The following is a 21,817-nucleotide window of genomic DNA, read 5'->3' on the forward strand; positions in this document are numbered from 1 at the left end:
GAGTTAGAGAGGATAGCGCGCGTACGAGAGATGATTAAAGGATACGTTTTTACTAAATGCGAATCGAAATTGTACGGATGACATTATTAAACTGTTGTAGCAAATCAGTACATGTTTTTACTATATATACTTCCTGGCACACATATACCTTTCTCTTTCTCTTTGTCCTTCCATTGTTGGCGATTCGTCATGTGGAAATAAAATAAATGTCAAACGTATACGTTGGAACAATGTTGTTGAAATCTGATGATAATATCCTTAATTGGATGGTCGAAAATTATTTACCGAACAGAAATGAATGTATCGGTATGTATTCAATTATTCGAGTGTTCTGTTGTTAGTAAATACTAATATGAATATATATATATATATGTTGGTAAAAACTCGTTTGTAAAAGGAACGTTCGTGGTACGGAATAATCTCTAATCTCGAAATATCACGAACTTGTTTCGAGATCGATGATTCAGAAGGTTACAGTCTCTTCACTTGGAAGAACGATGTTAGTGAGCAACTTTCCCTTTCTTCTTTACTTTCCTCCCGTCGATATCACGCCATTTCACGTCGCGATCGTGTTGGCAAAATTTCATTTTCTTAATTAGAGATCGATAAAATATCATCACGAATAAATTTCACACGATGATGATTAAATTCAATAATTAAATTCGTAGCAATTGGTAAATTTTAAGAAATCGTTACTTATAATTCATCTTTCTTATAAATTCGATTGTAACTTTTGCACTGTATTACGTAAACGTTATTAACCATAAGATATCTAGTCTTGATTCCTTCCTACTCGTTACCTTAAATGGCCCGGAAGAAACTCTCTATGACCTATTATTATATTATATTCTTCTACGCGACAGTGGTTCTCTGACGAGAACGTCGTTCCATTAGAATAGAATATGAGATGCTTTAATGAAACAGCGAAAGTTGTTACAAAGTTAGATTAACAAGCACAAAAATATTGCCAACGAAATAGGCACACGTACATCTCAATTGCTAGACAATTACCACATTGATTATACGCGATACGCTTTTACAAGTTTTTGTAATGGCATAGCCGTGATGTGGTAAGCAGCGTTTTGTGAAAGATTCGACCGTTTCAACCTCCAAGACATCGGCAATATGCGTGGAAAAACGATGAGCCCAGCTTCTTTTCTTCGAATACAATGATTTCGTGACATATGATAACGAATAAATCGTTAGTTTCCTTTGTTGTTATTCTAAAATTAATACACATAAATTAAGTACATATATATATTATATATGATCACGAAAATTTGTACTGGGTAGTATAATATCATAGAATAAGATATAATTCTGTATAAAAAAGAAAATACTGGAACGTAAAGAATAAAATTTTCTTAAATAAATCTTCGATTTTGAAAAAATTAATTCTTAAAATGTACCAAAAAAATTAAACTTATATTTATAGCTCTCATCGATAACAAAGTATAATATTATGTGTTATTATCCATAGTTCCATATAAAATAATAACTCTATGATTACAATTATTACGTATAATTATTTTAAAAATATAAATATGTGTAAAAATTTTTTAAAAAAATACATTTTTTATCTTTGATTAATTTTTTATTTCATTTAACTCAGCAATATCTCTATATATTTTGCAGAATATTACGAATAAAATTTACTTAGGATCTAATTTTGTTATAATAGAAATAAGTTTATCACTAAAATTACAATTTAAAGGTAATTGTGGGATAGTTATTATTTGCTAAAGTAATTATTTCTAACGTGTTATATACATCGTTATTTCTTCATAATATTTATACCAGTGAAAGATTTACAATTAACTAATATATCCCACGTATCTATTAAACCAATCTTTATTTTCTCATAGAGATACAAATCATATAAAACCGTTAATTAAGGGAATATAAAATAATTATCTTGTAACATTTTATAATTAAATAATTGCATTAATTGAATAATTAATTAAATCAATTTTTCGATCATCGCTAATAAGCGAATAAAAATAGAGATTCAAGAAATTCAGATCGACGAAAGCAAAGCAAAAAAAAAAAAAAAGGAAAAAAGAAAAAGAAGAAGAAGAAGAAAGATCCGTAAATTGAATGGTAACCCAGTTTGTCATATGTATCACTCGCAACTGGAATGCATTGGTCGTGGATTTGATTCCATTTGCATCTTTTGACGGTGTGAGAGCGCAACATGTATACCCTATATTGTCTCATACTCTATGTACCGTTCAGGTGTACATGCGCGTCCACCGTTGGTGAACGAGGAGCTCATACGATCGAGCATCGGGGGACGTGAACGATCCTTTGGTGACTGGTGGTTCAAGAGGTGAGAGACCATAAATGTTTGGTGGGGACAATAGGACCCCGCCCCATGAACAGCTATAAAATGCCGGCACGGGAATCGGACCCAACCAGTCTTAATCTGTATACGAGGATCTTTTTTTTTTTCTCTCTCCTCTTTAGGTCTCTAGAAGTACGTTGGGTCTGCTCTCTCTCCTTCCTCTCTCTCTCTCTCTCTCTTTTTCTCTCTTTCTCTCCCGTGTCATCTTCAAGATCATGAAGTTCGCCCCGATCCTGTTGTTTGTCATAGCGATCGTTTTCGCTGCCGAGGAGAAGGAGGAAGAACGTCCTAAAACGTTTAGAAGACTCATTCCAGCAGACGTTCTTCGCGGTAAGTTTCTTTCTTTCTTTCTTTCTTTCTTTCTTTGTTTTTTTGCTTTCTATTATTTTTAAAATTTGAAAAATTCAAATTTAATTGTTCAATATAGATTTCATGATGTAAAAAATAGAAGGCACGGTGGTGTTATGATACGAATACTTAATGTTTTTTGTTAAAAGTTTAGGAAAACTTGGTAAAAGGATTTTGTCGCCAATTCCGAAGTTAATAAAACAATCCAAGATTCCGAGAGATTTGTTGTAAATTTTATAAAATTTATAACATTTTTATGCTAATGTTTTTAAATAATGTAGGTGACTTTTTTTTTTAATAAATAAATTATTTGAAACACAATTTTCCAGTGAATATATCAGTTTAAAACTTTAGTAAAGTATATTATATTAATTTCCTTTGAAATTGTATTTTAAAACTTAAATTTTCATATTACATTCTTTGTCTATATATAATTTTAAAAAGAAATTTATAATAAAAAAAAAAAAACTCACGTTCACAATTATCTTTTAAAACAAAACAATTATTAAACCAAGTAATTACCATTTTATTCTCATAATTTCTTTCACATGATTTGCATTTAAACGCATTTAAGAGAAATTTTACTTAAAAACATACGAGAGAATAATAGCAGTTCGTCAAAAGACGAATATGTACGTGACTCGATATACATATACGTGACTCGAAAATAAAAGAATTTTTATCGCTTTTTTTTAAAAAAAAAGTGAAATTATTTATAAAATGTATAAAAAAATATGTTCTATAAGTCAATATTACGTTAAAAGACTAAAACTGAGTAATGAAAGTAATTAATATAAAAAAGAAAATGAATAAAAAATATACGATTATCTTGTTAATTGAATCATCTTTATTCTCTATTTCAAATTATTGATCATTCGATTTGAAAATCATTTCCAGAATTGCAAATGAAGCAATTATTGCGATAGGTTTGCAAAAATTATGGATATAAATCATAGTTTCATCCAATTCCTGTTTCTTCGACTTTCCACTTACGATCGAAGAAACGAGTCCTTGAGATTGCGCCTTTTTTTTTTTTGATACGATCATTTTGCGCTCTCATAATATTCACGATAATCACGATCAACGCAAGACAAAACATAACATTTTTCAAAACGTAACGGGACATAATTATTCATAAAAATAGGTGCGCCTATCTGTTCAATTCATTTGAAGATTTATAACAACGTACAAGAAACAGAAAAGTAAAAAAAAAATAGTAGCGAGACCACCGGACCGCGTGAAAGTCTTCGTGGTGTGAGGCCCGTTTCTTCTTTCTCCGATCCCGCAACCTGATTCATTTCATTCTCTCTCTCTCTCTCTCTCTCTCTCTCTCTCTCTCTCTCTCTCTCTACATGGTGTACATATACTCCGTCCGGTAAAGTTCCAGTTTCATAATAGAACAGGAAAGCTGTTCCTCGAGTTAAAACAGCAATTTTCTTCCTTCCTCTGAAATTAAAATTGAAATTTTATTATTGAAGATAAAAGTTTTCATAATCAATCATAATTTTTTATTTAATTTCACCAAAGCTAGTTTTTTTTTTCATAAAAATTCAAATTTATCATTCAGTGATAATCGTCATAATTTTTTTTTCAAGAAATCGTAACGTAATATATTATAATTTTATGAAGATAAAACATTAATAACCAGGAGAATTGCATGAAGCGTACTTAATCGCAACGACAACACTTCGAATACGCTTTATAAACACAAACAGTTAGCAAGATTTTTATCACGTGAAAATCTACAATGAAGTCACGATATTTGATCACTTATCGGTAGCAATATATTGTCAATATATTGTCGATATATCATTGTCAACGATATTTCAAATATACCGATCATTTCCAATAATTTATAATTAGATATAGTCTCTTAGTTAGACGAAGATTTAAAATCAATCCAGAGATTGTGTCTTGTTGATTCACATACTGTGGCCTGGATATTGCGTATTTTTCGCACCAGACCTAGATTCCGATGAATAATCGAATCACTAACAAGTCGCTGCCGGCGAACACCGAACATGGTATTTACCGTACATGCATGTACATAGTGTCTTGGTCATCGTTCAAGCATTAAGGACATTCCAATTATACGTCCAACCAAAATAAGAATAATGGGATTAGATTAGATAGTATTACGAAATTTTTAACAAAAAAGAAAAAAAATATCGATTTCTTACTTTATTTTATAATTAAACGAATACTTAACTCTCGATTAATTTATCGATGTTAAAATATACAATGACATAAAGCAAAGAAATATTTTTAATTTGTATTTTTATTTTTATTATTATATAATACAGTATGCAATAAATTTTTTTAAATAATTGAATGAATTAATTACGAGGGAAATGCTTTACGTAAATTTTAATGAATATTTAGAAGATTTTTAATTTCTAAAATTCATATTTATAAAATTATTTTGAATATTAAATTATAATCAAATAAATTAGAGTATAAAATATAAAAAAAATTAGTTAATTAATTATTAGTAAAGGGATAAAGATAACTAATATCCATTTAAGTGCAGTTGCACGTGTTTCAAGTTAAGTTTCACAGTCACGAATACACAACCACTCCGGGTGTACCAGTTTCGAAACAGGATGATTACAGAAAGTAGGACCTGGGTTGGGTCATTGGCGACGAAAGTAGGATCCAAATGAAAATTCGTGGAGAAAGAGACCGATTGCAATCTGCTGCTTCTCTTTTATGCCTTTCCAATACGAGATTGTTATTTTTTCGTTATTATTTATAATTCTGTTACAGCTTTTCATGCAATTCCAAGTGTTTACAATTTGTGATCAATAATTAATATTATAAATATATGTATCATTAATTAACATAACAAATAATGTATCATTAAAAATATCATGCACTTTTTGAAATAATATAAAAATTTGTTAATCGAATAAATTAAGTAAAAACGGAATAAATTAAAGGACTATAATTATTTTTTCAATTATTATTGAAACTGGTAAATTATATGCATTAATGCATCACGTGCATAATTTTAAACGAACATTATAAAAAACATTATCAAAAGGCTAAACTTGATTGAATATTTCTCAATAACATCTATTGTTATTATTATTTTTTTTTTAATTAAATATTTTAATGCAATATCTGGCATATAATTTTTTTTTAATTTCATTGAATTTCTTGAATTTCTTGAATAAAATAATAAAAAATATTTTCGTTTATTTAATGAAAGTTGTATTTCTTGCTTGATTATCATGAGTCACTGATGAAATCACGGAAATACATCAAGTAAAAACGTACCGGTTATAACAAAAAAGTCAAAGTGAATGAACGTAATGTTACATCTATTAATATGAAAGTCGACCCTCGCCAGATGAATCTTTGTCGGTGAAAGTTTAGGAACATCTGCTATAAATCATCCTTTAATATTTCCTTAAATGAATCACTTCGAACAACATAAAAAAAACATTTTTTTCACACAAATTATAAATCAATTCACGTTTTATCTAGATTGGAACGTTTTCCATATATATCGAATGATAATGAAGAAAAAGAAGATAACAATATCGAAAATATTAATTTTTTTGATTCACATTGATTAATATCTTTTTTTCTTATTTAAGATTAGAAAATATTATCTAATCTTAAAAGTGAATTTTTTATCAGAATTATAGATATTTTAACAAATTTATCGAATAAAATCGTTGTCTTTTATTTTATATAAATACCATTTGATCTGATATGAATCTTTTTATTATCCGTAATTTTATAATTTTATTGATAAGATTGCACAATGAGATCGATTTTATCGTACCTTTTTCTTTTCGAGATTTATTAATTAATATATATTAATAATTTTTTTTCTCTCGAATTCCTTTATTGGTTAATGTATTCGCTTTCGATTTTTTTTCTTTCTTAAGTAAACATATTCCATATGCTTCGATGTAGAAAGGAAAGTGAAACTGCTTACCTATGTACTACTTTACTTCCGCAACGATTATTCGATTTGCAGCATATATCAAAAATTTTATATTTTACTAACGATTATCTAACTATTAATTAATCATTAAGAATAAAATTATTTAATTTGATCTTAAAATAATTATTTTATCATTATATACAAAGATATTATTTTAAAAAAATATTACAGATTTTGATAATTAATTGGTAATTATTGGTAATTATGAATTCTATTAATCATGTTATTATATAGTACTTTAATTTAATTCTTACTTAAATGGAATAGTTATTTGGAATAAAAAAAGAAATGTGACTCTTAAAAATAATTTTTTTAATGCTTATATTTCTTCTACTATACTTCTATTTATATTTCTTCTACTAGCATTACTAAGTGAGAACATTTTAATAATTTCGAATATTAGGCATTCAATCATTTCTTTGTATCATTTTTTTGTAAAGCTATTCTAAAAACTGATATCATATATTACAATACTTTTACTTTTAATTATCGTGAATGTCCATTGTATTAAATCTTTAACATAATGAAATTTGGAAAACAATAATAAACACATTATTATTCGAATAAATCTTACTCGAAGAAGATAATGATAACAATGTATAGATAATATTTCTTATTTTTTTTCATTTTGCTTGTTATCTTTTGTTTTTTTTTTGTTACTAATTTAATAAAAATTTATATTATATAATATATTGAAAATTTAGATTATATGTATAATATAATAATTATAAATAATTTAATTTAAAATAAATTAAAATTAACATTAAAAATTTATTAATATTTAATATTATAATATTAAAATAAATTAAAAATTATAATTTTAAATTATTTACGAAAAATCACTTTCTCTTATTTGCATTATATCTTTCTCTTATTTGCACTATATCTTTTTAACATATTTCGCGTACATAAATATTATATCACATGTCAATTTCAAAATTATGCTCATAATTTATGCTTTTCTAATGAAAGATACTTAAATAATTTTCATTACTTTAAGGAACAAATATTATTTTTAAACGTTATACTTTCGGTAATAGAAATAGTAATAAAAGAGAAATAAATAACAAATAAAAAATCATTTTTCAATTATTTTAGGTTTTTAAAAAGTACTTAAATAAAGAAAAACAAATAGTAAAGTATAACAATTAATTTATTTAGTTACAGAGTTTCAAATAATTAAAGAAGTGATAACATGTGAAAGTGTTTTCCCCTTCAAGTTTCTAATCTGATCATCGTCAATCCTATCATCTATCCACAATCCATAGAGACATGTTATAATGAAATATTATACTTAAGTTTGTATAAGAAGATGCAATGAGATTTATTGAAAATAGTTATATGTTAGAAAGTAATGACACCTTTCACAAGTGTGCAAGTAATCAAATAATAGCCGGCCACGCATTGTGCACAACAGTGACGCGTTTTGTCAGAGAATTGCAATTTGTAGAAATGATTGCTTACATATGATGAGATTTTACTTTTACATCATAATTAAGTAAAAATCAGTTGATAATTCACTTAGAATATAAAAAATTTTATAAATTTTCAAAAAAATATGTAAATATAATATATATAATATGTGAATTTATATTACTTTCCTTTTTTTTTAATAAATATATTGGATGAAATATTTTTACAAAATTTGTTTTTATGAAAAATTATAAAAACATTAATAATTAACATAAAAGAAAATTAATTGTTTAGATTTTTTGCTCTTTAAAAAATCTAATTTGCAAAATCTTTCAGATAGAAATTTCTGGTTAGAAAATTTTGCTATATGAATATTTCTAATGATCGAATTATGGACTTTTTTCTCTAGAAGGAATAACTACAACATTTTATTCCATAAATTGTTCTGTTATATAACCAAACATAACATTGTCCAGTGAATGCAATATATTAATTCTATATCATCTTTATATAATATATTTTATGTAATTTGAAAATTAATTTGTAAAACATTATGAATGACTACTCAATATGTTACTTAATTAATTTTATTTATCTATATCATAGTAATAATAATAAATTTAGTAATAATATAAATTATAATAAATTAATCTTATTTAGAATTAATTAAAATAATTTAATATTATGCAATATTTTGTAAGAATATTTTTATAATCAGAAATTCGAAATTTTAATTTTCTGTTATTAAAAATTAAATGTTATAATGCAATAAAAAAACTATAGATATTTATATAAATTCATATTTTTATATAAGAATATAAATAAAGATAAAGAAAAACAATATTTTATATTTTTGGCATAATATACATATTTTATATATTTATGTTTAAGAATATATTCAAATATATATATATTTTTTCTGTATTAATGTCATGTGTATTATATAAAATAACTATTTCATCAAATTAATTTTATTTATCGATAAATTCTTCTATTATTATCATCATTGTATTGATAATAATATGTAATCAATACTGATTATAAGCTGTATTAAATCATGCTTTTATTTTTCTTAAATTGTTAATTTAAATGCAATTTATATTTTGAACGATTTATTTGTTTTTTTATGTTATCGCAACAATAAGATGAATTTTGAATTGTTTTTGAAAATTCTTTTTTAATATCTAAAATATATAGAATTTCAAAAAATAGAATATTATTAATGAAAAGTTGCTTCCAAGACAACTTTAATTTCATTATTTACCGAACTAATGAATAAAGAATAAATAAATAAATAAATAAATAAATAAATTTTATTGCAAAATTTAATAAAAATATAAAATATGAAAGAAAAATAATAATTAAATATATAATGATAAAATCTTATAATATAAAAATATAAAAATTTTGATGCATAAATTAATTTTTACCGATAAATATTATCAATTTAAAGAAAATATTTATATTTTATTGTAATTTATATTACAAAATATAATAATCATAAAATGCATTATTTGCATTTGCATAAAAAAAATTTATTTGTAAAACAATTTCAAATATATTGTTTGTAATTATTCATATTTCATATTATTTTTAGTAATTAGTATTTTCAATAATTATTGTTATTTACATATTACATATTAATATATTGTTTTATTTTATATCATTCATTAAAATTTTTTTGATCATATTTATATATTTAATCTATATTTGCACATTTTTCATATATAATAATTTTTCAAATATAATATAATATCATATGTTTTTTTCATATTTATCATATACAAATATCCGCATTCTAATAATAAGTATATGTATAAATATGTATAAATATATATGTATATAAATTTATATAATTTTATTTAATTTTGTATTTATAGATTTTCCCGGTATGTGCTTTGCCTCGACAAGATGTGCCACTATTGAACCAACAAAATCTTGGGAATTGACACCATTTTGTGGCCGTTCTACTTGCGTACCTGCTGATGACAACTCTGGTCGACTTTTCGAACTTGTCGAAGACTGTGGACCACTTCCAAAAGCTAATCCGAAATGCAAACTCTCAGATAAAACTAATAAGACCGCTGCATTCCCTAATTGCTGTCCCATTTTCGAATGCGAAGAAGGAGCAAAACTTGAATATCCAGAAATTCCAACTTTACCACCACCCACGGAAATTATAGAGACCGAGAAAACTTCAGAAGAAGTTCCGACAAAAGCTTAAATTCTAAAAAAACAGATTATAATCTTTACAAATTAAATTGAAAAATCGATTAAATTGAAACAGAAATTAAAGATTTATTAATTATAATCTGAAATAATAAATTTAATTAAAAATATATATATATATTCGTTAAAAAAAATATATTTTTATCGAAAGTAAAAAAAAAATTTTACTTCTAACGAAAAATGTTATTTCATTCATTATATGTATACTGAAATATATAAAATATATTTCTTATATTTATGCAATGATACAAATATAAAATTGCAAACTTACATTATATAAATAAATATATGCATACTAGTAAAATCATCAGTAATTCGGTATCCGTTCTAAAATATTGAATTTCTTCAATTTCCTAGTCCCGGAAACCGAAACATATTAGATGTTTTTGTATGTAATTCTATTTTAAAGTAATTATCGTGTAGCAAACTAATTTTGTTTTTTTCTCTCTTTCTCAGAAAGTAGAAAATTCTATATATGTAATGTAAAAACATGTGTGACTGTAATTATATGTAATTAAATTAATATCTATTTAATTAAAAAAATATATAATGTGCATTTTTATTTTATATTCATATAATAAATATATTATATAATATCTTTGATAAGTTAATAATTCTTTTTACACTTATTTAAAAAAAAAAATTGTTTTGCTAAATTTTTTGGAAATAATTATTTCATTATTCTTAAAGTTATAAATTAATAATATATATTCAAAAGTAATAAATCGTATTTTATATATATATATATATATTTCAATTATAATATATTAATTAATTAATATATCATTACTATATTATTATATTATATATTAATTAATATATAATTAAAATATATTAATATATATAATTCAAATTTTAAAAAGAAACATTTATAATTAAAAATTATAATTACATTATAATTTATTATATAACATTATATAATGTTATTACACAAAAAGATCTAGAATTACATATTATATTTTGTGATAAATTTTATCATATTATCTTATTAATATAGTAATTTCATTATTATAGTTAAAAAAAAATTTAACATATACAAATCCAAAATATACTATTTTCTTATTTTTAATATATATAATAATAATTTATCTTAGACAAAATCTAGCAATGATATTTTGTTGAAAAAAAATTGCAAAATATTTATTTTGTTATATTATTTTTGATGTTGGTATTATAAATGGATAAATGAAGTTTTCATTTTACTGTTATATATGTTGGCAGCCTGGAAAAATTATTCCAGCAAATTTCGCTGTTTAACCAAATTTAATGGACGTGAGTACGAACGTGAATTGAATAGAACAAACGTAGAAATTTAAAAGGCTGTGTATTACATTAAAAATTTTTCTAATAGCTTACAACGAAAATGAGTGAACTTGTGTGGGGAATAAAAAATGGTGATTTGGAGCAAGTGCGAGATATCGTTGAAAACAAGGCAAATATATGAAATGTTAAATCATCTTTTTCTTCTGTTGCTTTTTGATTACCGCTAATCAGGAACGTCATAAAGATATCTTTCTTGGAGTTTAATATTATATTCTCCGATTTTTTTGTAATTTAAAACACAGGAAAAGATTCTTATTAGCCGATTAAACTAATGATTGTAAAAATCATTTATATTTCTTTTTTAAATTCAATATATTCTTCCTTTTAAAAGTGAATGCATATTAATTCGTTTAAATATATTTCTGTTGATAGAATATTGATGTTAATCAAATGATTGATGGAAGGACACCCCTACATTATGCAGCTGATTATGGTCAAAGTGAAGTAGTCAGATATCTTTTGGAAAAGGGTGCAAATGCAAATGTAAATATTATTAATATTAAATAAATATATAAAAGTGAAAATATATTATTAAAAAAAATTTTTTTAAATTTGCTTTAAATATAAAAAATATATAAAAAATATGTAGAAAATTTATATAGTGACTTAAATAAAATATACTTACAGGCTACAGACAAGCATGGAATAACAACATTATTAGCAGCAATTTGGGAAGGACATACAAATTGTGTAAAATTACTATTAGAAAAGGGAGCTAAACCAGATGGATTAACACCAGATGGAACTAGTTATTTGGATGCTGCTGAAAAAGATGAGATTAAACAATTGCTTAAATTTCACTAGCACAAAGCCAAACAAATCGTAAAGCAATAATTTTGTTATTTTAGTATTTTAATGTTCCTCATAGGAGTATCACTATTGCTTTCTCTTAATTTTTTGCATATGACTAGACTATCATATTTATGCACTTTAAATTAAAAACAAAAAATATAGGTACACAAATGTAGTTTTATAATAATATATTGCACTTGGAGCGTATAATCATAAACTCATATTCTTATATGATTACTCTTAGAGATTTAAAGTATATATAGTTTCAGCTTTAAAATAGTATATTATACAGGTTGTTTTATAAACTAACAATAGAAACAAATTTATTTTTAAAGCATGTAACATTATATAGCAAAAAATATTTTGATACATTTGTAAGAAGCAGCATCGTGTTTTAAATATTTGTTATTAATTTACAAATCAAATTTTTTTATACATTTTTTTACAACTACTTATTAAAACAACTTTTTGTGAAAAAAAGTTGTATGTATTAAAATGAATGCTCGAGATGAAAAATATACTACATAATTTAATTGTGTTTCAAGAAAGACATGTATAAATTATAAAAAAAAATTGAAGAGCTATCTTTATGATATTAATTACATGTCTTAAGAAGTTTTAAAAGTGTATAATAATCAAAAATAATAAGCCAATGCATCATTGTTATGTATATTGTTGTATTTCATTAAACCCATATTTATCATTTATTTATTATTTACTATTCTTTGTATTAACATTATGTATAAACCTTTTTATAAAAGTTATATATATCAAATTTTAGTTATTAAAAATGTAGACTATGTTTTTCATGGTCATAAAATATGCATATCTTTGCTAAAATTTCTTATATATAATTAAAAGTGAAGTATCTAAGATTGGAAACTGAAATATTTTCGAAATTATTAATAATATCAATAAAACTTTGGATAAAATTTTAATCATTTCAAGAAGTATATAATTTAACATAATTTTAAATTGTGATAAAAATTTTGTTTAAACAATGAATTATTAGTTTTTTACAATGTATAAATATTAGTGTTATTCGATATAACATCAAAAATTAAAAAAAAGACTTTGAAATATATATATTAATATTATTTCCTTATTTATTATTAGATATTAAAAAAGTATAAAAATTTATATTTAATATTAAATTTTTTTATATTAAATTTATAAACATTTATATTAAATTTTTATATAAAAAGTATAAAGATTTTTCATGATATAAATTTGGTGAAAATACTGTAATGATATGAATAACTTTTAGTATATTAGAAAACTTTTTTATTAAAATATAATAATTAATAATTAATATTGAATATAATAAAATAATTAATATTGAATATTAAAAAATCTTAGAAACAAATGTTTTCATATCTCAAAAAATATAATAGAACATTTAAATTTCAAAAAAATAACGTTCTTATTTAGAGATAATTATTTAATAACTTAAGATCTATTTTTAAAAAAAGATCATTTAATGATTCTTCAAATTCCCATTCTTTAGAATGATAGAAAGAATTATAAATAGCAATTATTAATATGAAAAAAATATATCATGATTTAATAGCAAAATTTATAAAAATTTATAAACAGTATAAGAATTTTTCAACTAATTTATTTTTATGTATCAGCTACAAATTATTAAAAACAATTTATATTGTAAATATTATAAAAAAATATTGCAAAAATTTCATTCAATATTTTTATTTTTCATGTATTTTATATATAATTCTACAAAAGAAAAAAAATAAAATTCTGCAATAATAAATGAATCATAAATGCAATGAATTTGTAATTTTGATTAATATAAAATATATCATAATATATTAAATATTTTAAAATAAAATTTAAAAAATATTAAACTTAAATAATTAATAAATATTAAAAAATTGAAATGCAATGTAATTTATTTTCTTTCTGTAGATTTTTTTAGTCTTATTTTATTTTATATTATTAATAAATAATAAAATAAAATAATTTTTAACATAAACATATAACAAAATAATGTTTCTTTAAGAATAAATAAAATATATATTATATATTATTACATAATTTAAAATCAAAAATTAAATATTAAAAAAAAAAGAAAAATTCATTTATTATATAATTAAATTTTATTAATTTTATATAAAATATTTATACATTATAAAAGTCGACCTCTACAATTAGATGCACCACACTTGCAAATGATAACTTTACCCGGTATACTTCCAACATCATAACTATAATTCCATGTTAATTCTTGACCTGCTCTTATATAATTTAAAGCAAAAAATGCTACCCATGGAAATCTTACATCATGTGTATCAACAAATACATTCTGTACAAAAACGTTTGGATCGCATGAATGCTAAAAAATTAGCGATAATTATATTTTAAATTAATAGTAAAGATAAAAATACTATTTTTAAAAACATTCTTTTAACATTCAATATATCTTACGTTTAAATAACGTCCGATATTTCCAGTTGTTTTAGCATCCATTATATAAACAGCCTCATCTTCTCCAAAGAAATCTCTTACTGATTTAAATTTAGGTCTTTCAATTTGTGTTGGTTCAACTGTTGGCTCAAATCTACTTGGTTCACGTCTACCACTTCTATTTTCTTCTTCATCACTTATAGTAATGGCATCTTGATCATTTGAACGATTTTCATTAATAGAAGATTTCATAATGTTTTCGGAAATTTTAGTAGCACTTCCATCTTCGCTATTTTCTTCAGATCCATCTTGATTGATATCATCTCGTTTTCGCTTTCTTAGTCTTTTCCTATTATTATTTATTAATGTTAATATAAATTATGTCATTTATTAAAAATTAATTACTTTTGATTTACCTAATAGAGGAAGGTTCTGTAGAATCAACATTAAAATTTACATATTTACTAATATTGAAATCTTCATCAGAATCATTTGCATTTGCTTTAGAATTATCCTCATCATCACTCGTCATAGATTTTTTTTTATCTTCTGGAGTAGATAATGGCATTTCTGGTTCTAAAACATCACTTTCATAGCCTTCTTTAATACCTTCTACTACTTCCACATAATCCAATTCTGCTAAATATTCATCACCATAATTTTTACCACCTTCGTTAGCTCCCTGATAATATGAAATAAATTTAATTAAAAAGTTTAATTAATAATATAATTTGTATTATATATAATTAATTTAATTATAATTCTTTTTTTACCTGTTCAGTAAGTAATCTACCAGCATATATACAAATAAAAGATCCAAGAGGAATATCATTTAAACATCGTATACCCCAACCTCGAGGAGCTGTTTTGAACACTTGTAATTTTAATGTTAATGGATGTTGTACTACTCTATTCAAACAAGTTTTTACAGCACATTTACATCCAGAATTGCATTCATAAATTCCAGTAGTAACTGGCTCTGGTAAACGTTTGTATACATAACCAACAGATGTATTTGGTACTCTTCCTCCGAGAGTAGCACCTTGTATCGTTAATTGCCAACATTGACATTTTGTTTTATCCTGTAAGATAATTTAATTAATGATTTCATAATTTAAAATTGTTTCATAAAAGAAAAAGATACTTGGCAATCGTCTTCACAATCGCAGCTACACAAGAAATTTGGATCTAAATTAAGATTAACTCCTTCTGTTGGTTCTCTTTGAGTGCTATATCTAATTGTATCTGGTTGAGTATGATCTAATTCATTGACACATGGTATTGGTACATTTTCTACACCATAACTAAGATCCTTAAAATCAAAAATAAGAAAAATGAATTATAAAATATGAAATATTAATTACATTTAATAATATTAAAAATTTAATAAAATTTTATTATTACCTTTATATTAATAAAACATTTATCCAAGACAAATTCTGCTAAACAATGTACCCAATAATCAAAATCAAATAAATCGACTGACATTGGACTACCTGTTTTACGAAGATATTGATGTAATTCTTCCATGTTTCGTAATCTAATACCACATGGTGCTTGATATAATGTAATTTTTTTGCCTTTTGGATATTTACAAAGTTGTCTATTCCAACCACAAAGTAATGGTATTGAAAGAGGTGAATAACCTTTTAAGTCATCAGGTGTAAAAGATATTCCTTGAACACACTGAGGACCACATTTATGTGGAACAAATTTTTTTGTTTGAATTTTGTTCTGTGTTTGATAATACTAGAAAAATGAAATGATAAATTTTAAATCTTAAAATTTTAAATTTCTTCTTAGGAATTATAATTCATTTATTCAATGTACTTACAACTATACTATGAGAAGGTTTTGTTTCTGTTGTAGGAGTATATGGACTTGTATCTACAATATTTTGTTTTTTACTAGTACTTTTTCTAGCAACAGCACGTGACTGTTGTGGTGCACTTGTAATTGTATTTGTTATTTCGTTTACTGTATTTTGTTCTTTTTCTAATTGAGAAAGTCTTTCTTCTTCAGATTCTATATTAGATGTATATTCTACATATGGTAAATTATTTTTCTAAAATATCAATAAACTTTATTATTATTATTAATCAATTATTTTGTATAAAAATAGAATAATTTAAATATTTCATATACATTAGAAACAGCAGGCAATCGATGACGACTAGGAGAATTGACAGATGCATGATGTCCTTGTTGTCTAGCATTAGCTTTCAAAAGTTCGATATATAAAGGACCTAATCTAGCAGATCCTCTATAAATCCATTCTGTTCTTCCATCAGCATCAAAATGCATTTGTACTAAACTTGCATCAACTTGAACAACTCTTGCAATCCACCATTTTCCATTCCATTCTGTTTTTACAACTTGTCCTGTTTGCAATTTTACCATTGGTCTTTCAGGATATGTTTCAATATATTTTTTTACAAAATCACGAGATTCATTAGGTACATCTTCCCAAACTTTAGAGGAACTTTCTGCGACTAAATAAATATCTTTGTGCACAACATATTGAGCATATCCATCATCAAAGAATATCAAATATCTAAAAAAAAATAATAAATGTATTATTTTGTTATATTTATTATATATATATATATATAATACACATATATAATATAAAATGATATGAAAGCAGGAAAGTTTCACTTTCTTAAAATAAAGATATATCTTTATGAAACAACATAAAAAAAATTTTTATTTTTTTATTTTTAAAGTTACTAGTAATATATTTTCGCTGTTATTAGCTTAATCCGTTTATAAGAAAAATCAATATTTTTTTCTCAAAATAATATTTATAAATCTAAACTTAATATTTAATAATTTTCATCTATTTTTGAAATTAAAAAAACACTTAAAAGGCAAATATGAAAAAGTGAAATTTGTCATGAAGAAATAATTTTAAAACTTTTTAATGAACAGATTACAAAAACTAGTCCAGCATTGGAAACATATTACAATAGACAATGAAAAAATAAATATATAATTTTAAAAATAAAGAATAAAAGATTTTTTTTACATTGTTTCATGAAAATATGTTCATTTTCTATTCAATTGAAGACAAAACTTTTCTCTTTAGCTTCGTATATATATATATATATTGTATAATACATTATTTAATATATTGCATATTATTTATTTATATATAAAATATAAAATATACTTATATTCTCATATATAAAACATACCTATATTTATTTGTAGCTTTTGGTGGTTCAGCTATAACTCCACTATAAAAATTACTAGAAACATCTTTAAATATTGCAACTACTCGTGTACCAACTGGAATTATTACTTGACTAATTACAGTAGCTGCAATTTGCTTACCAGAAACAGTCTTAATAACAGAATTATACTTTTTTTGTAATAATTTTACACGACAATGCAAAGGAGTCTTTATATGTATTGTTTGCACCTATTGATGAATAAAACTTTAAATTAATTATTTATATTTTTAAATAAAATTCAAATAATAAAATTCACATACCTTTCCTTTAACCCAGGGCATAAGTGGATGTTTCATAATATATACAATGCTATCTACATCTATTTGTGCTCTTACAATTGGACCAATTGGAGGTAAATCCAAAACTATAACTTGTCTATTATCTTGTTCAATGGGTAAAATCTCTGGTTGATTATCTAGTAACATTGAAGAAGGGGGAACTTTCACTTGTGTAACTTTTTTTGTTGCCACTAATGGATAGGAAACATTATCCAAATAGCCATCATCTATTTGAAGTTCTTGAAGCATTTGAATTTGTGGTCTAAATTCATCATATAAAGTATTACGTAATGTATCCATGGTACGCATTAAATTTTTCACTGTCTTATCCAGAATTTCATTTTGTTCTGTTTAAAAAAATTATATAATGTAATGTAATATAAATGTAATAAATATATGTAAAATATATTTTGCAAAATAATAATCTACCATCTATTTTATTCCATTGATTCTTTAATATATTATGTGCTTGCTTAATTTGATAATCAACATCATATTTTTTAAAAATATCATTCAATGTGCTATCTAACATTTCTTCTATATCCACAAGCATATGTTCCGGCAAATATTTTTCTAAAATACAAATATATATTTATCAACAATATTTGAAATACATGCAATGTACATTATAATATAATTTTAATTTCACCTTCATCACATGTATCTTTCTTTTTATCATCATCTGAATCGTCACTATCAGAAATTTCTACCTCCATTGTATGATCCGGAAATTCACATTTTAATAATGGCTTATGATCTACAAAAGCTGTGACTAATTGCTATAAAAATTAATATTTTGATACAAATATTAAAATTAATTTTCTACTTATAATTTGTTAAAATAAATATTTTAAAATTCAAACCTTTTGATGTTCTAAAGCAGCATTAAAACACTGTTTACATATCATACGCATTTTCTTTTTTTCTGTGTTTACACCATAAAAAGCACATGCAAAAGAAGGTGCTAATTTCATATCAAATCCAGAAGAACATTGAAAATTTATACAATTAGTGTTGCAAATTTTTGAAGTTCTACTTTCTTTTTTTGTATTATCTTCTAATGCTTCATCATCCGAAACAAGTTCAATAACTTCCATTTTGTGCAATATTAATTACAAATGTTATTATTTTGTATAACTTAAAAAAAGAATAAATTTATAAGTAAAAACTATAAATATATAAAATATGTAAATATATAAAAATAATATTTTAGTTTAGGTTAGATAATTATAAAATATTTAGTTTATTAAAGGTTAAATATATAAAATATAACTTGCCAAAATAACAATCTTATTAATAATAAATAAAAACAATTTTGATAGCTAATAAAATTATTTTTAATAAATATATTTTTACCTAATAGTTGTTTTCAATTCTTAATTTAATTCATATAAAAATATATAAACATTTTATATTTTATAAATTCTACACATTTAATTTTTTTTTATACTTATTCATATCATAAGTGAATAAAAAATTTAAATAATAAATAAAACGAGCAACATTTTTTTTTTTATTTACACTGAAATGATATGAAAGCCGGTTGAATTAATGCCACCATGATGCCACCTATTAAAATATTTATAGTGGGAAAAATTGTTCTATAATTTCAAACAGAAAAAAAATATTTATAATATATAATTTTGAATTTTTTAAATATAATTAAAAACTTGAATTATATTTTAATTTAGTACAAATTGACAATTAAATTTTTTATTTAAATTAACATTAAAACAATTCGCAAATAGATTTATTATTGTACGAGATAAAAAAAATTTAAAAATACACATGTTTTGAATATTTCTTTTATTTTTATTTTATCATATTTATCAATCAATATGTATTGTATCTACCTAGCCATTAGTATATTTAAAAATCACAGTCTTAGTTGAAGAATTGACAGCAGAAAATACTATCTGTATCCTATCCATATAGCAAATATTTATAATGTACATAGTTTGCTTCTGCATACATACCATCGTATGCATCTTAAATGAATAATTATGTATATGTATTATGTACAATAAATTGGATTATGCTGATCTACACTTTCACTGTTGTGCGTAATTGATAATATTTTTGCCCATTTTCCATCAATATAGAGTTTTTTTGTTTATACACTGTATTCTCAATTAAAAATATTGAAAATTTTAGCTAAAAGAATAAAAAGATTTTTCATTAGATTGTTCAATGTTTTTATAATAGTTATTATATATATTTAAATTAATAGCAAAAATAAAAAAAATGAAATAATATAATTTATGAAACAAATTTTTAAATTTTAGTATTCAATAAACAAAATTTACAAAATATATAATATATCATAATACATAAGATATTCTATATAAAAAATAACAAATTGTTTTCTTCGAAACACTACTGTAGATATTAACATGAAATTCTTTTGCAAATTAAACAGTTTATAGGACTCAAATATTTAGAGTTAAAAAAATTGGGAATGAATTTTAAGAGATGGAAGAAATATCATTTTCATTTTTTTTTAAAATAAAATGATATATTAATTATTTGTTATTTATATATCTATTATTGAACTTAATATTTATTTATTATTTATATTTTTTTATATTTCACAGATTAATTAAAAAATCATAATGAAAAAAATTGTATATAAAAGAATGGAAAAAAAAATTTACGTCACATATATTCGACGATTTAAATTTTTTTGTCTACATTCTCTTATGTAGAGTATTTTTCATTGAAAATCCTAAAAAAAATTAAGTATCAAATAAATATTATTATGTTTGATGATATAAAATACAAACATAATTCAATTAAATTAAGAAAAAAATTAAATTAAAAACAAAAACATTCGAGTTAAAAAAAATGAGGCGGTATCTTTTCTATTTTCTGAGATTTATCTTTATAATTTTTTTTATCCTAAATAAATAATTATTTTTTTGTATACTATTTAATTTGCAAAAAATATCATATCGATATTTGTAATATTTTCGGAAACAGTGTGTCACACTTTATGCAGAATACACTATACAAGATAAAATTTGCATTCTAATATTATAATAAAAAATAATTCATAAGGAAGACTTAAATATTGTACACAAAATAATTAAAATATAGAAGTGAAAACATTATTTGGTAGGAAACATTTTGTTGAAATAATTATTGCTTTAAAATACGTTTTCATATAAATGTTAAGAATTTAGAATTTTTGAATTAAATTCTACTTAAATTAAGTAGAAGTAGATATTTTTAGACATCTAATATTTAATATATTAAGAATTATCCAGAAGGCTTTGTCAGCAATGATTTATAATGAAATATACCACTTATATAATATAAAATTGATACTGCATATTAGATTTTCAATTAGAATTCAAATTATTAAGATATATTAAAATATTTAATGGTACATATTCATTATAAATCTAATATATATAGTGCACATATACAAGGTTTTTACTTTGATTAAAATATATAAAAAAAATGTTTAAAT

General features: G+C 22.9%; 3 protein-coding genes and 1 long non-coding RNA gene across 4 annotated transcripts; 2 read left to right on the forward strand and 2 right to left on the reverse strand.

Moving 5' to 3' along the window:
- Window positions 1-2,421: 2,421 nt before the first annotated feature.
- LOC411622 lies at window positions 2,422-10,326 on the forward strand. Its single transcript, XM_395092.7, has 2 exons — window positions 2,422-2,674; window positions 9,944-10,326. The coding sequence occupies exons 1-2, from the start codon at window positions 2,560-2,562 to the stop codon at window positions 10,285-10,287; spliced, it is 459 nt and encodes a 152-aa protein (XP_395092.2). The 5' UTR covers window positions 2,422-2,559; the 3' UTR covers window positions 10,288-10,326.
- Window positions 3,717-6,221, reverse strand: LOC107965384. Its single transcript, XR_001705281.2, has 2 exons — window positions 5,972-6,221; window positions 3,717-4,138 (listed from the first exon to the last, which is right to left on the reverse strand). It is a non-coding gene; the product is annotated as an uncharacterized LOC107965384 (long non-coding RNA).
- A 1,135-nt stretch (window positions 10,327-11,461) lies between the features above and the next one.
- LOC551350 (myotrophin) lies at window positions 11,462-13,077 on the forward strand. The gene is made up of 4 exons (XM_623747.5): window positions 11,462-11,564; window positions 11,644-11,724; window positions 11,988-12,098; window positions 12,243-13,077. Exons 1-4 carry the CDS (start codon window positions 11,559-11,561, stop codon window positions 12,417-12,419), a joined length of 375 nt encoding a protein of 124 aa, XP_623750.2. The 5' UTR covers window positions 11,462-11,558; the 3' UTR covers window positions 12,420-13,077.
- A 1,414-nt stretch (window positions 13,078-14,491) lies between these two features.
- LOC409098 (histone-lysine N-methyltransferase eggless) lies at window positions 14,492-19,911 on the reverse strand. The gene is made up of 14 exons (XM_392624.7): window positions 19,702-19,911; window positions 19,209-19,482; window positions 18,995-19,124; window positions 18,775-18,918; window positions 18,328-18,692; window positions 18,029-18,255; window positions 16,977-17,385; window positions 16,666-16,896; window positions 16,236-16,580; window positions 15,976-16,143; window positions 15,605-15,913; window positions 15,248-15,513; window positions 14,853-15,180; window positions 14,492-14,760 (listed from the first exon to the last, which is right to left on the reverse strand). The coding sequence occupies exons 2-14, from the start codon at window positions 19,440-19,442 to the stop codon at window positions 14,554-14,556; spliced, it is 3,363 nt and encodes a 1,120-aa protein (XP_392624.5). The 5' UTR covers window positions 19,443-19,482; window positions 19,702-19,911; the 3' UTR covers window positions 14,492-14,553.
- Between the last annotated feature and the right edge of the window lie 1,906 nt (window positions 19,912-21,817).

This window comes from Apis mellifera, linkage group LG12 (genome assembly GCF_003254395.2).
Source record: "Apis mellifera strain DH4 linkage group LG12, Amel_HAv3.1, whole genome shotgun sequence".
Taxonomy (NCBI): Eukaryota; Metazoa; Arthropoda; class Insecta; order Hymenoptera; family Apidae; genus Apis; species Apis mellifera.

Excerpts from the sequence above, each read along its gene's own strand:
- LOC411622 (XM_395092.7), top strand. The coding sequence starts at position 2,560 with ATGAAGTTCGCCCCGATCCTGTTGTTTGTCATAGCGATCGTTTTCGCT. Across the intron at positions 2,675-9,943 it reads TCCAGCAGACGTTCTTCGCG|ATTTTCCCGGTATGTGCTTT; the intron begins GTAAGTTTCTTT and ends TTGTATTTATAG.
- LOC551350 (XM_623747.5), top strand. Across the intron at positions 11,725-11,987 it reads GAGATATCGTTGAAAACAAG|AATATTGATGTTAATCAAAT; the intron begins GCAAATATATGA and ends TTCTGTTGATAG. Across the intron at positions 12,099-12,242 it reads AAAAGGGTGCAAATGCAAAT|GCTACAGACAAGCATGGAAT; the intron begins GTAAATATTATT and ends ATATACTTACAG.
- LOC409098 (XM_392624.7), bottom strand. The coding sequence starts at position 19,442 with ATGGAAGTTATTGAACTTGTTTCGGATGATGAAGCATTAGAAGATAAT. Across the intron at positions 16,581-16,665 it reads AACCTTCTCATAGTATAGTT|TATTATCAAACACAGAACAA; the intron begins GTAAGTACATTG and ends TCATTTTTCTAG. Across the intron at positions 15,914-15,975 it reads ATTGTGAAGACGATTGCCAA|GATAAAACAAAATGTCAATG; the intron begins GTATCTTTTTCT and ends ATTATCTTACAG.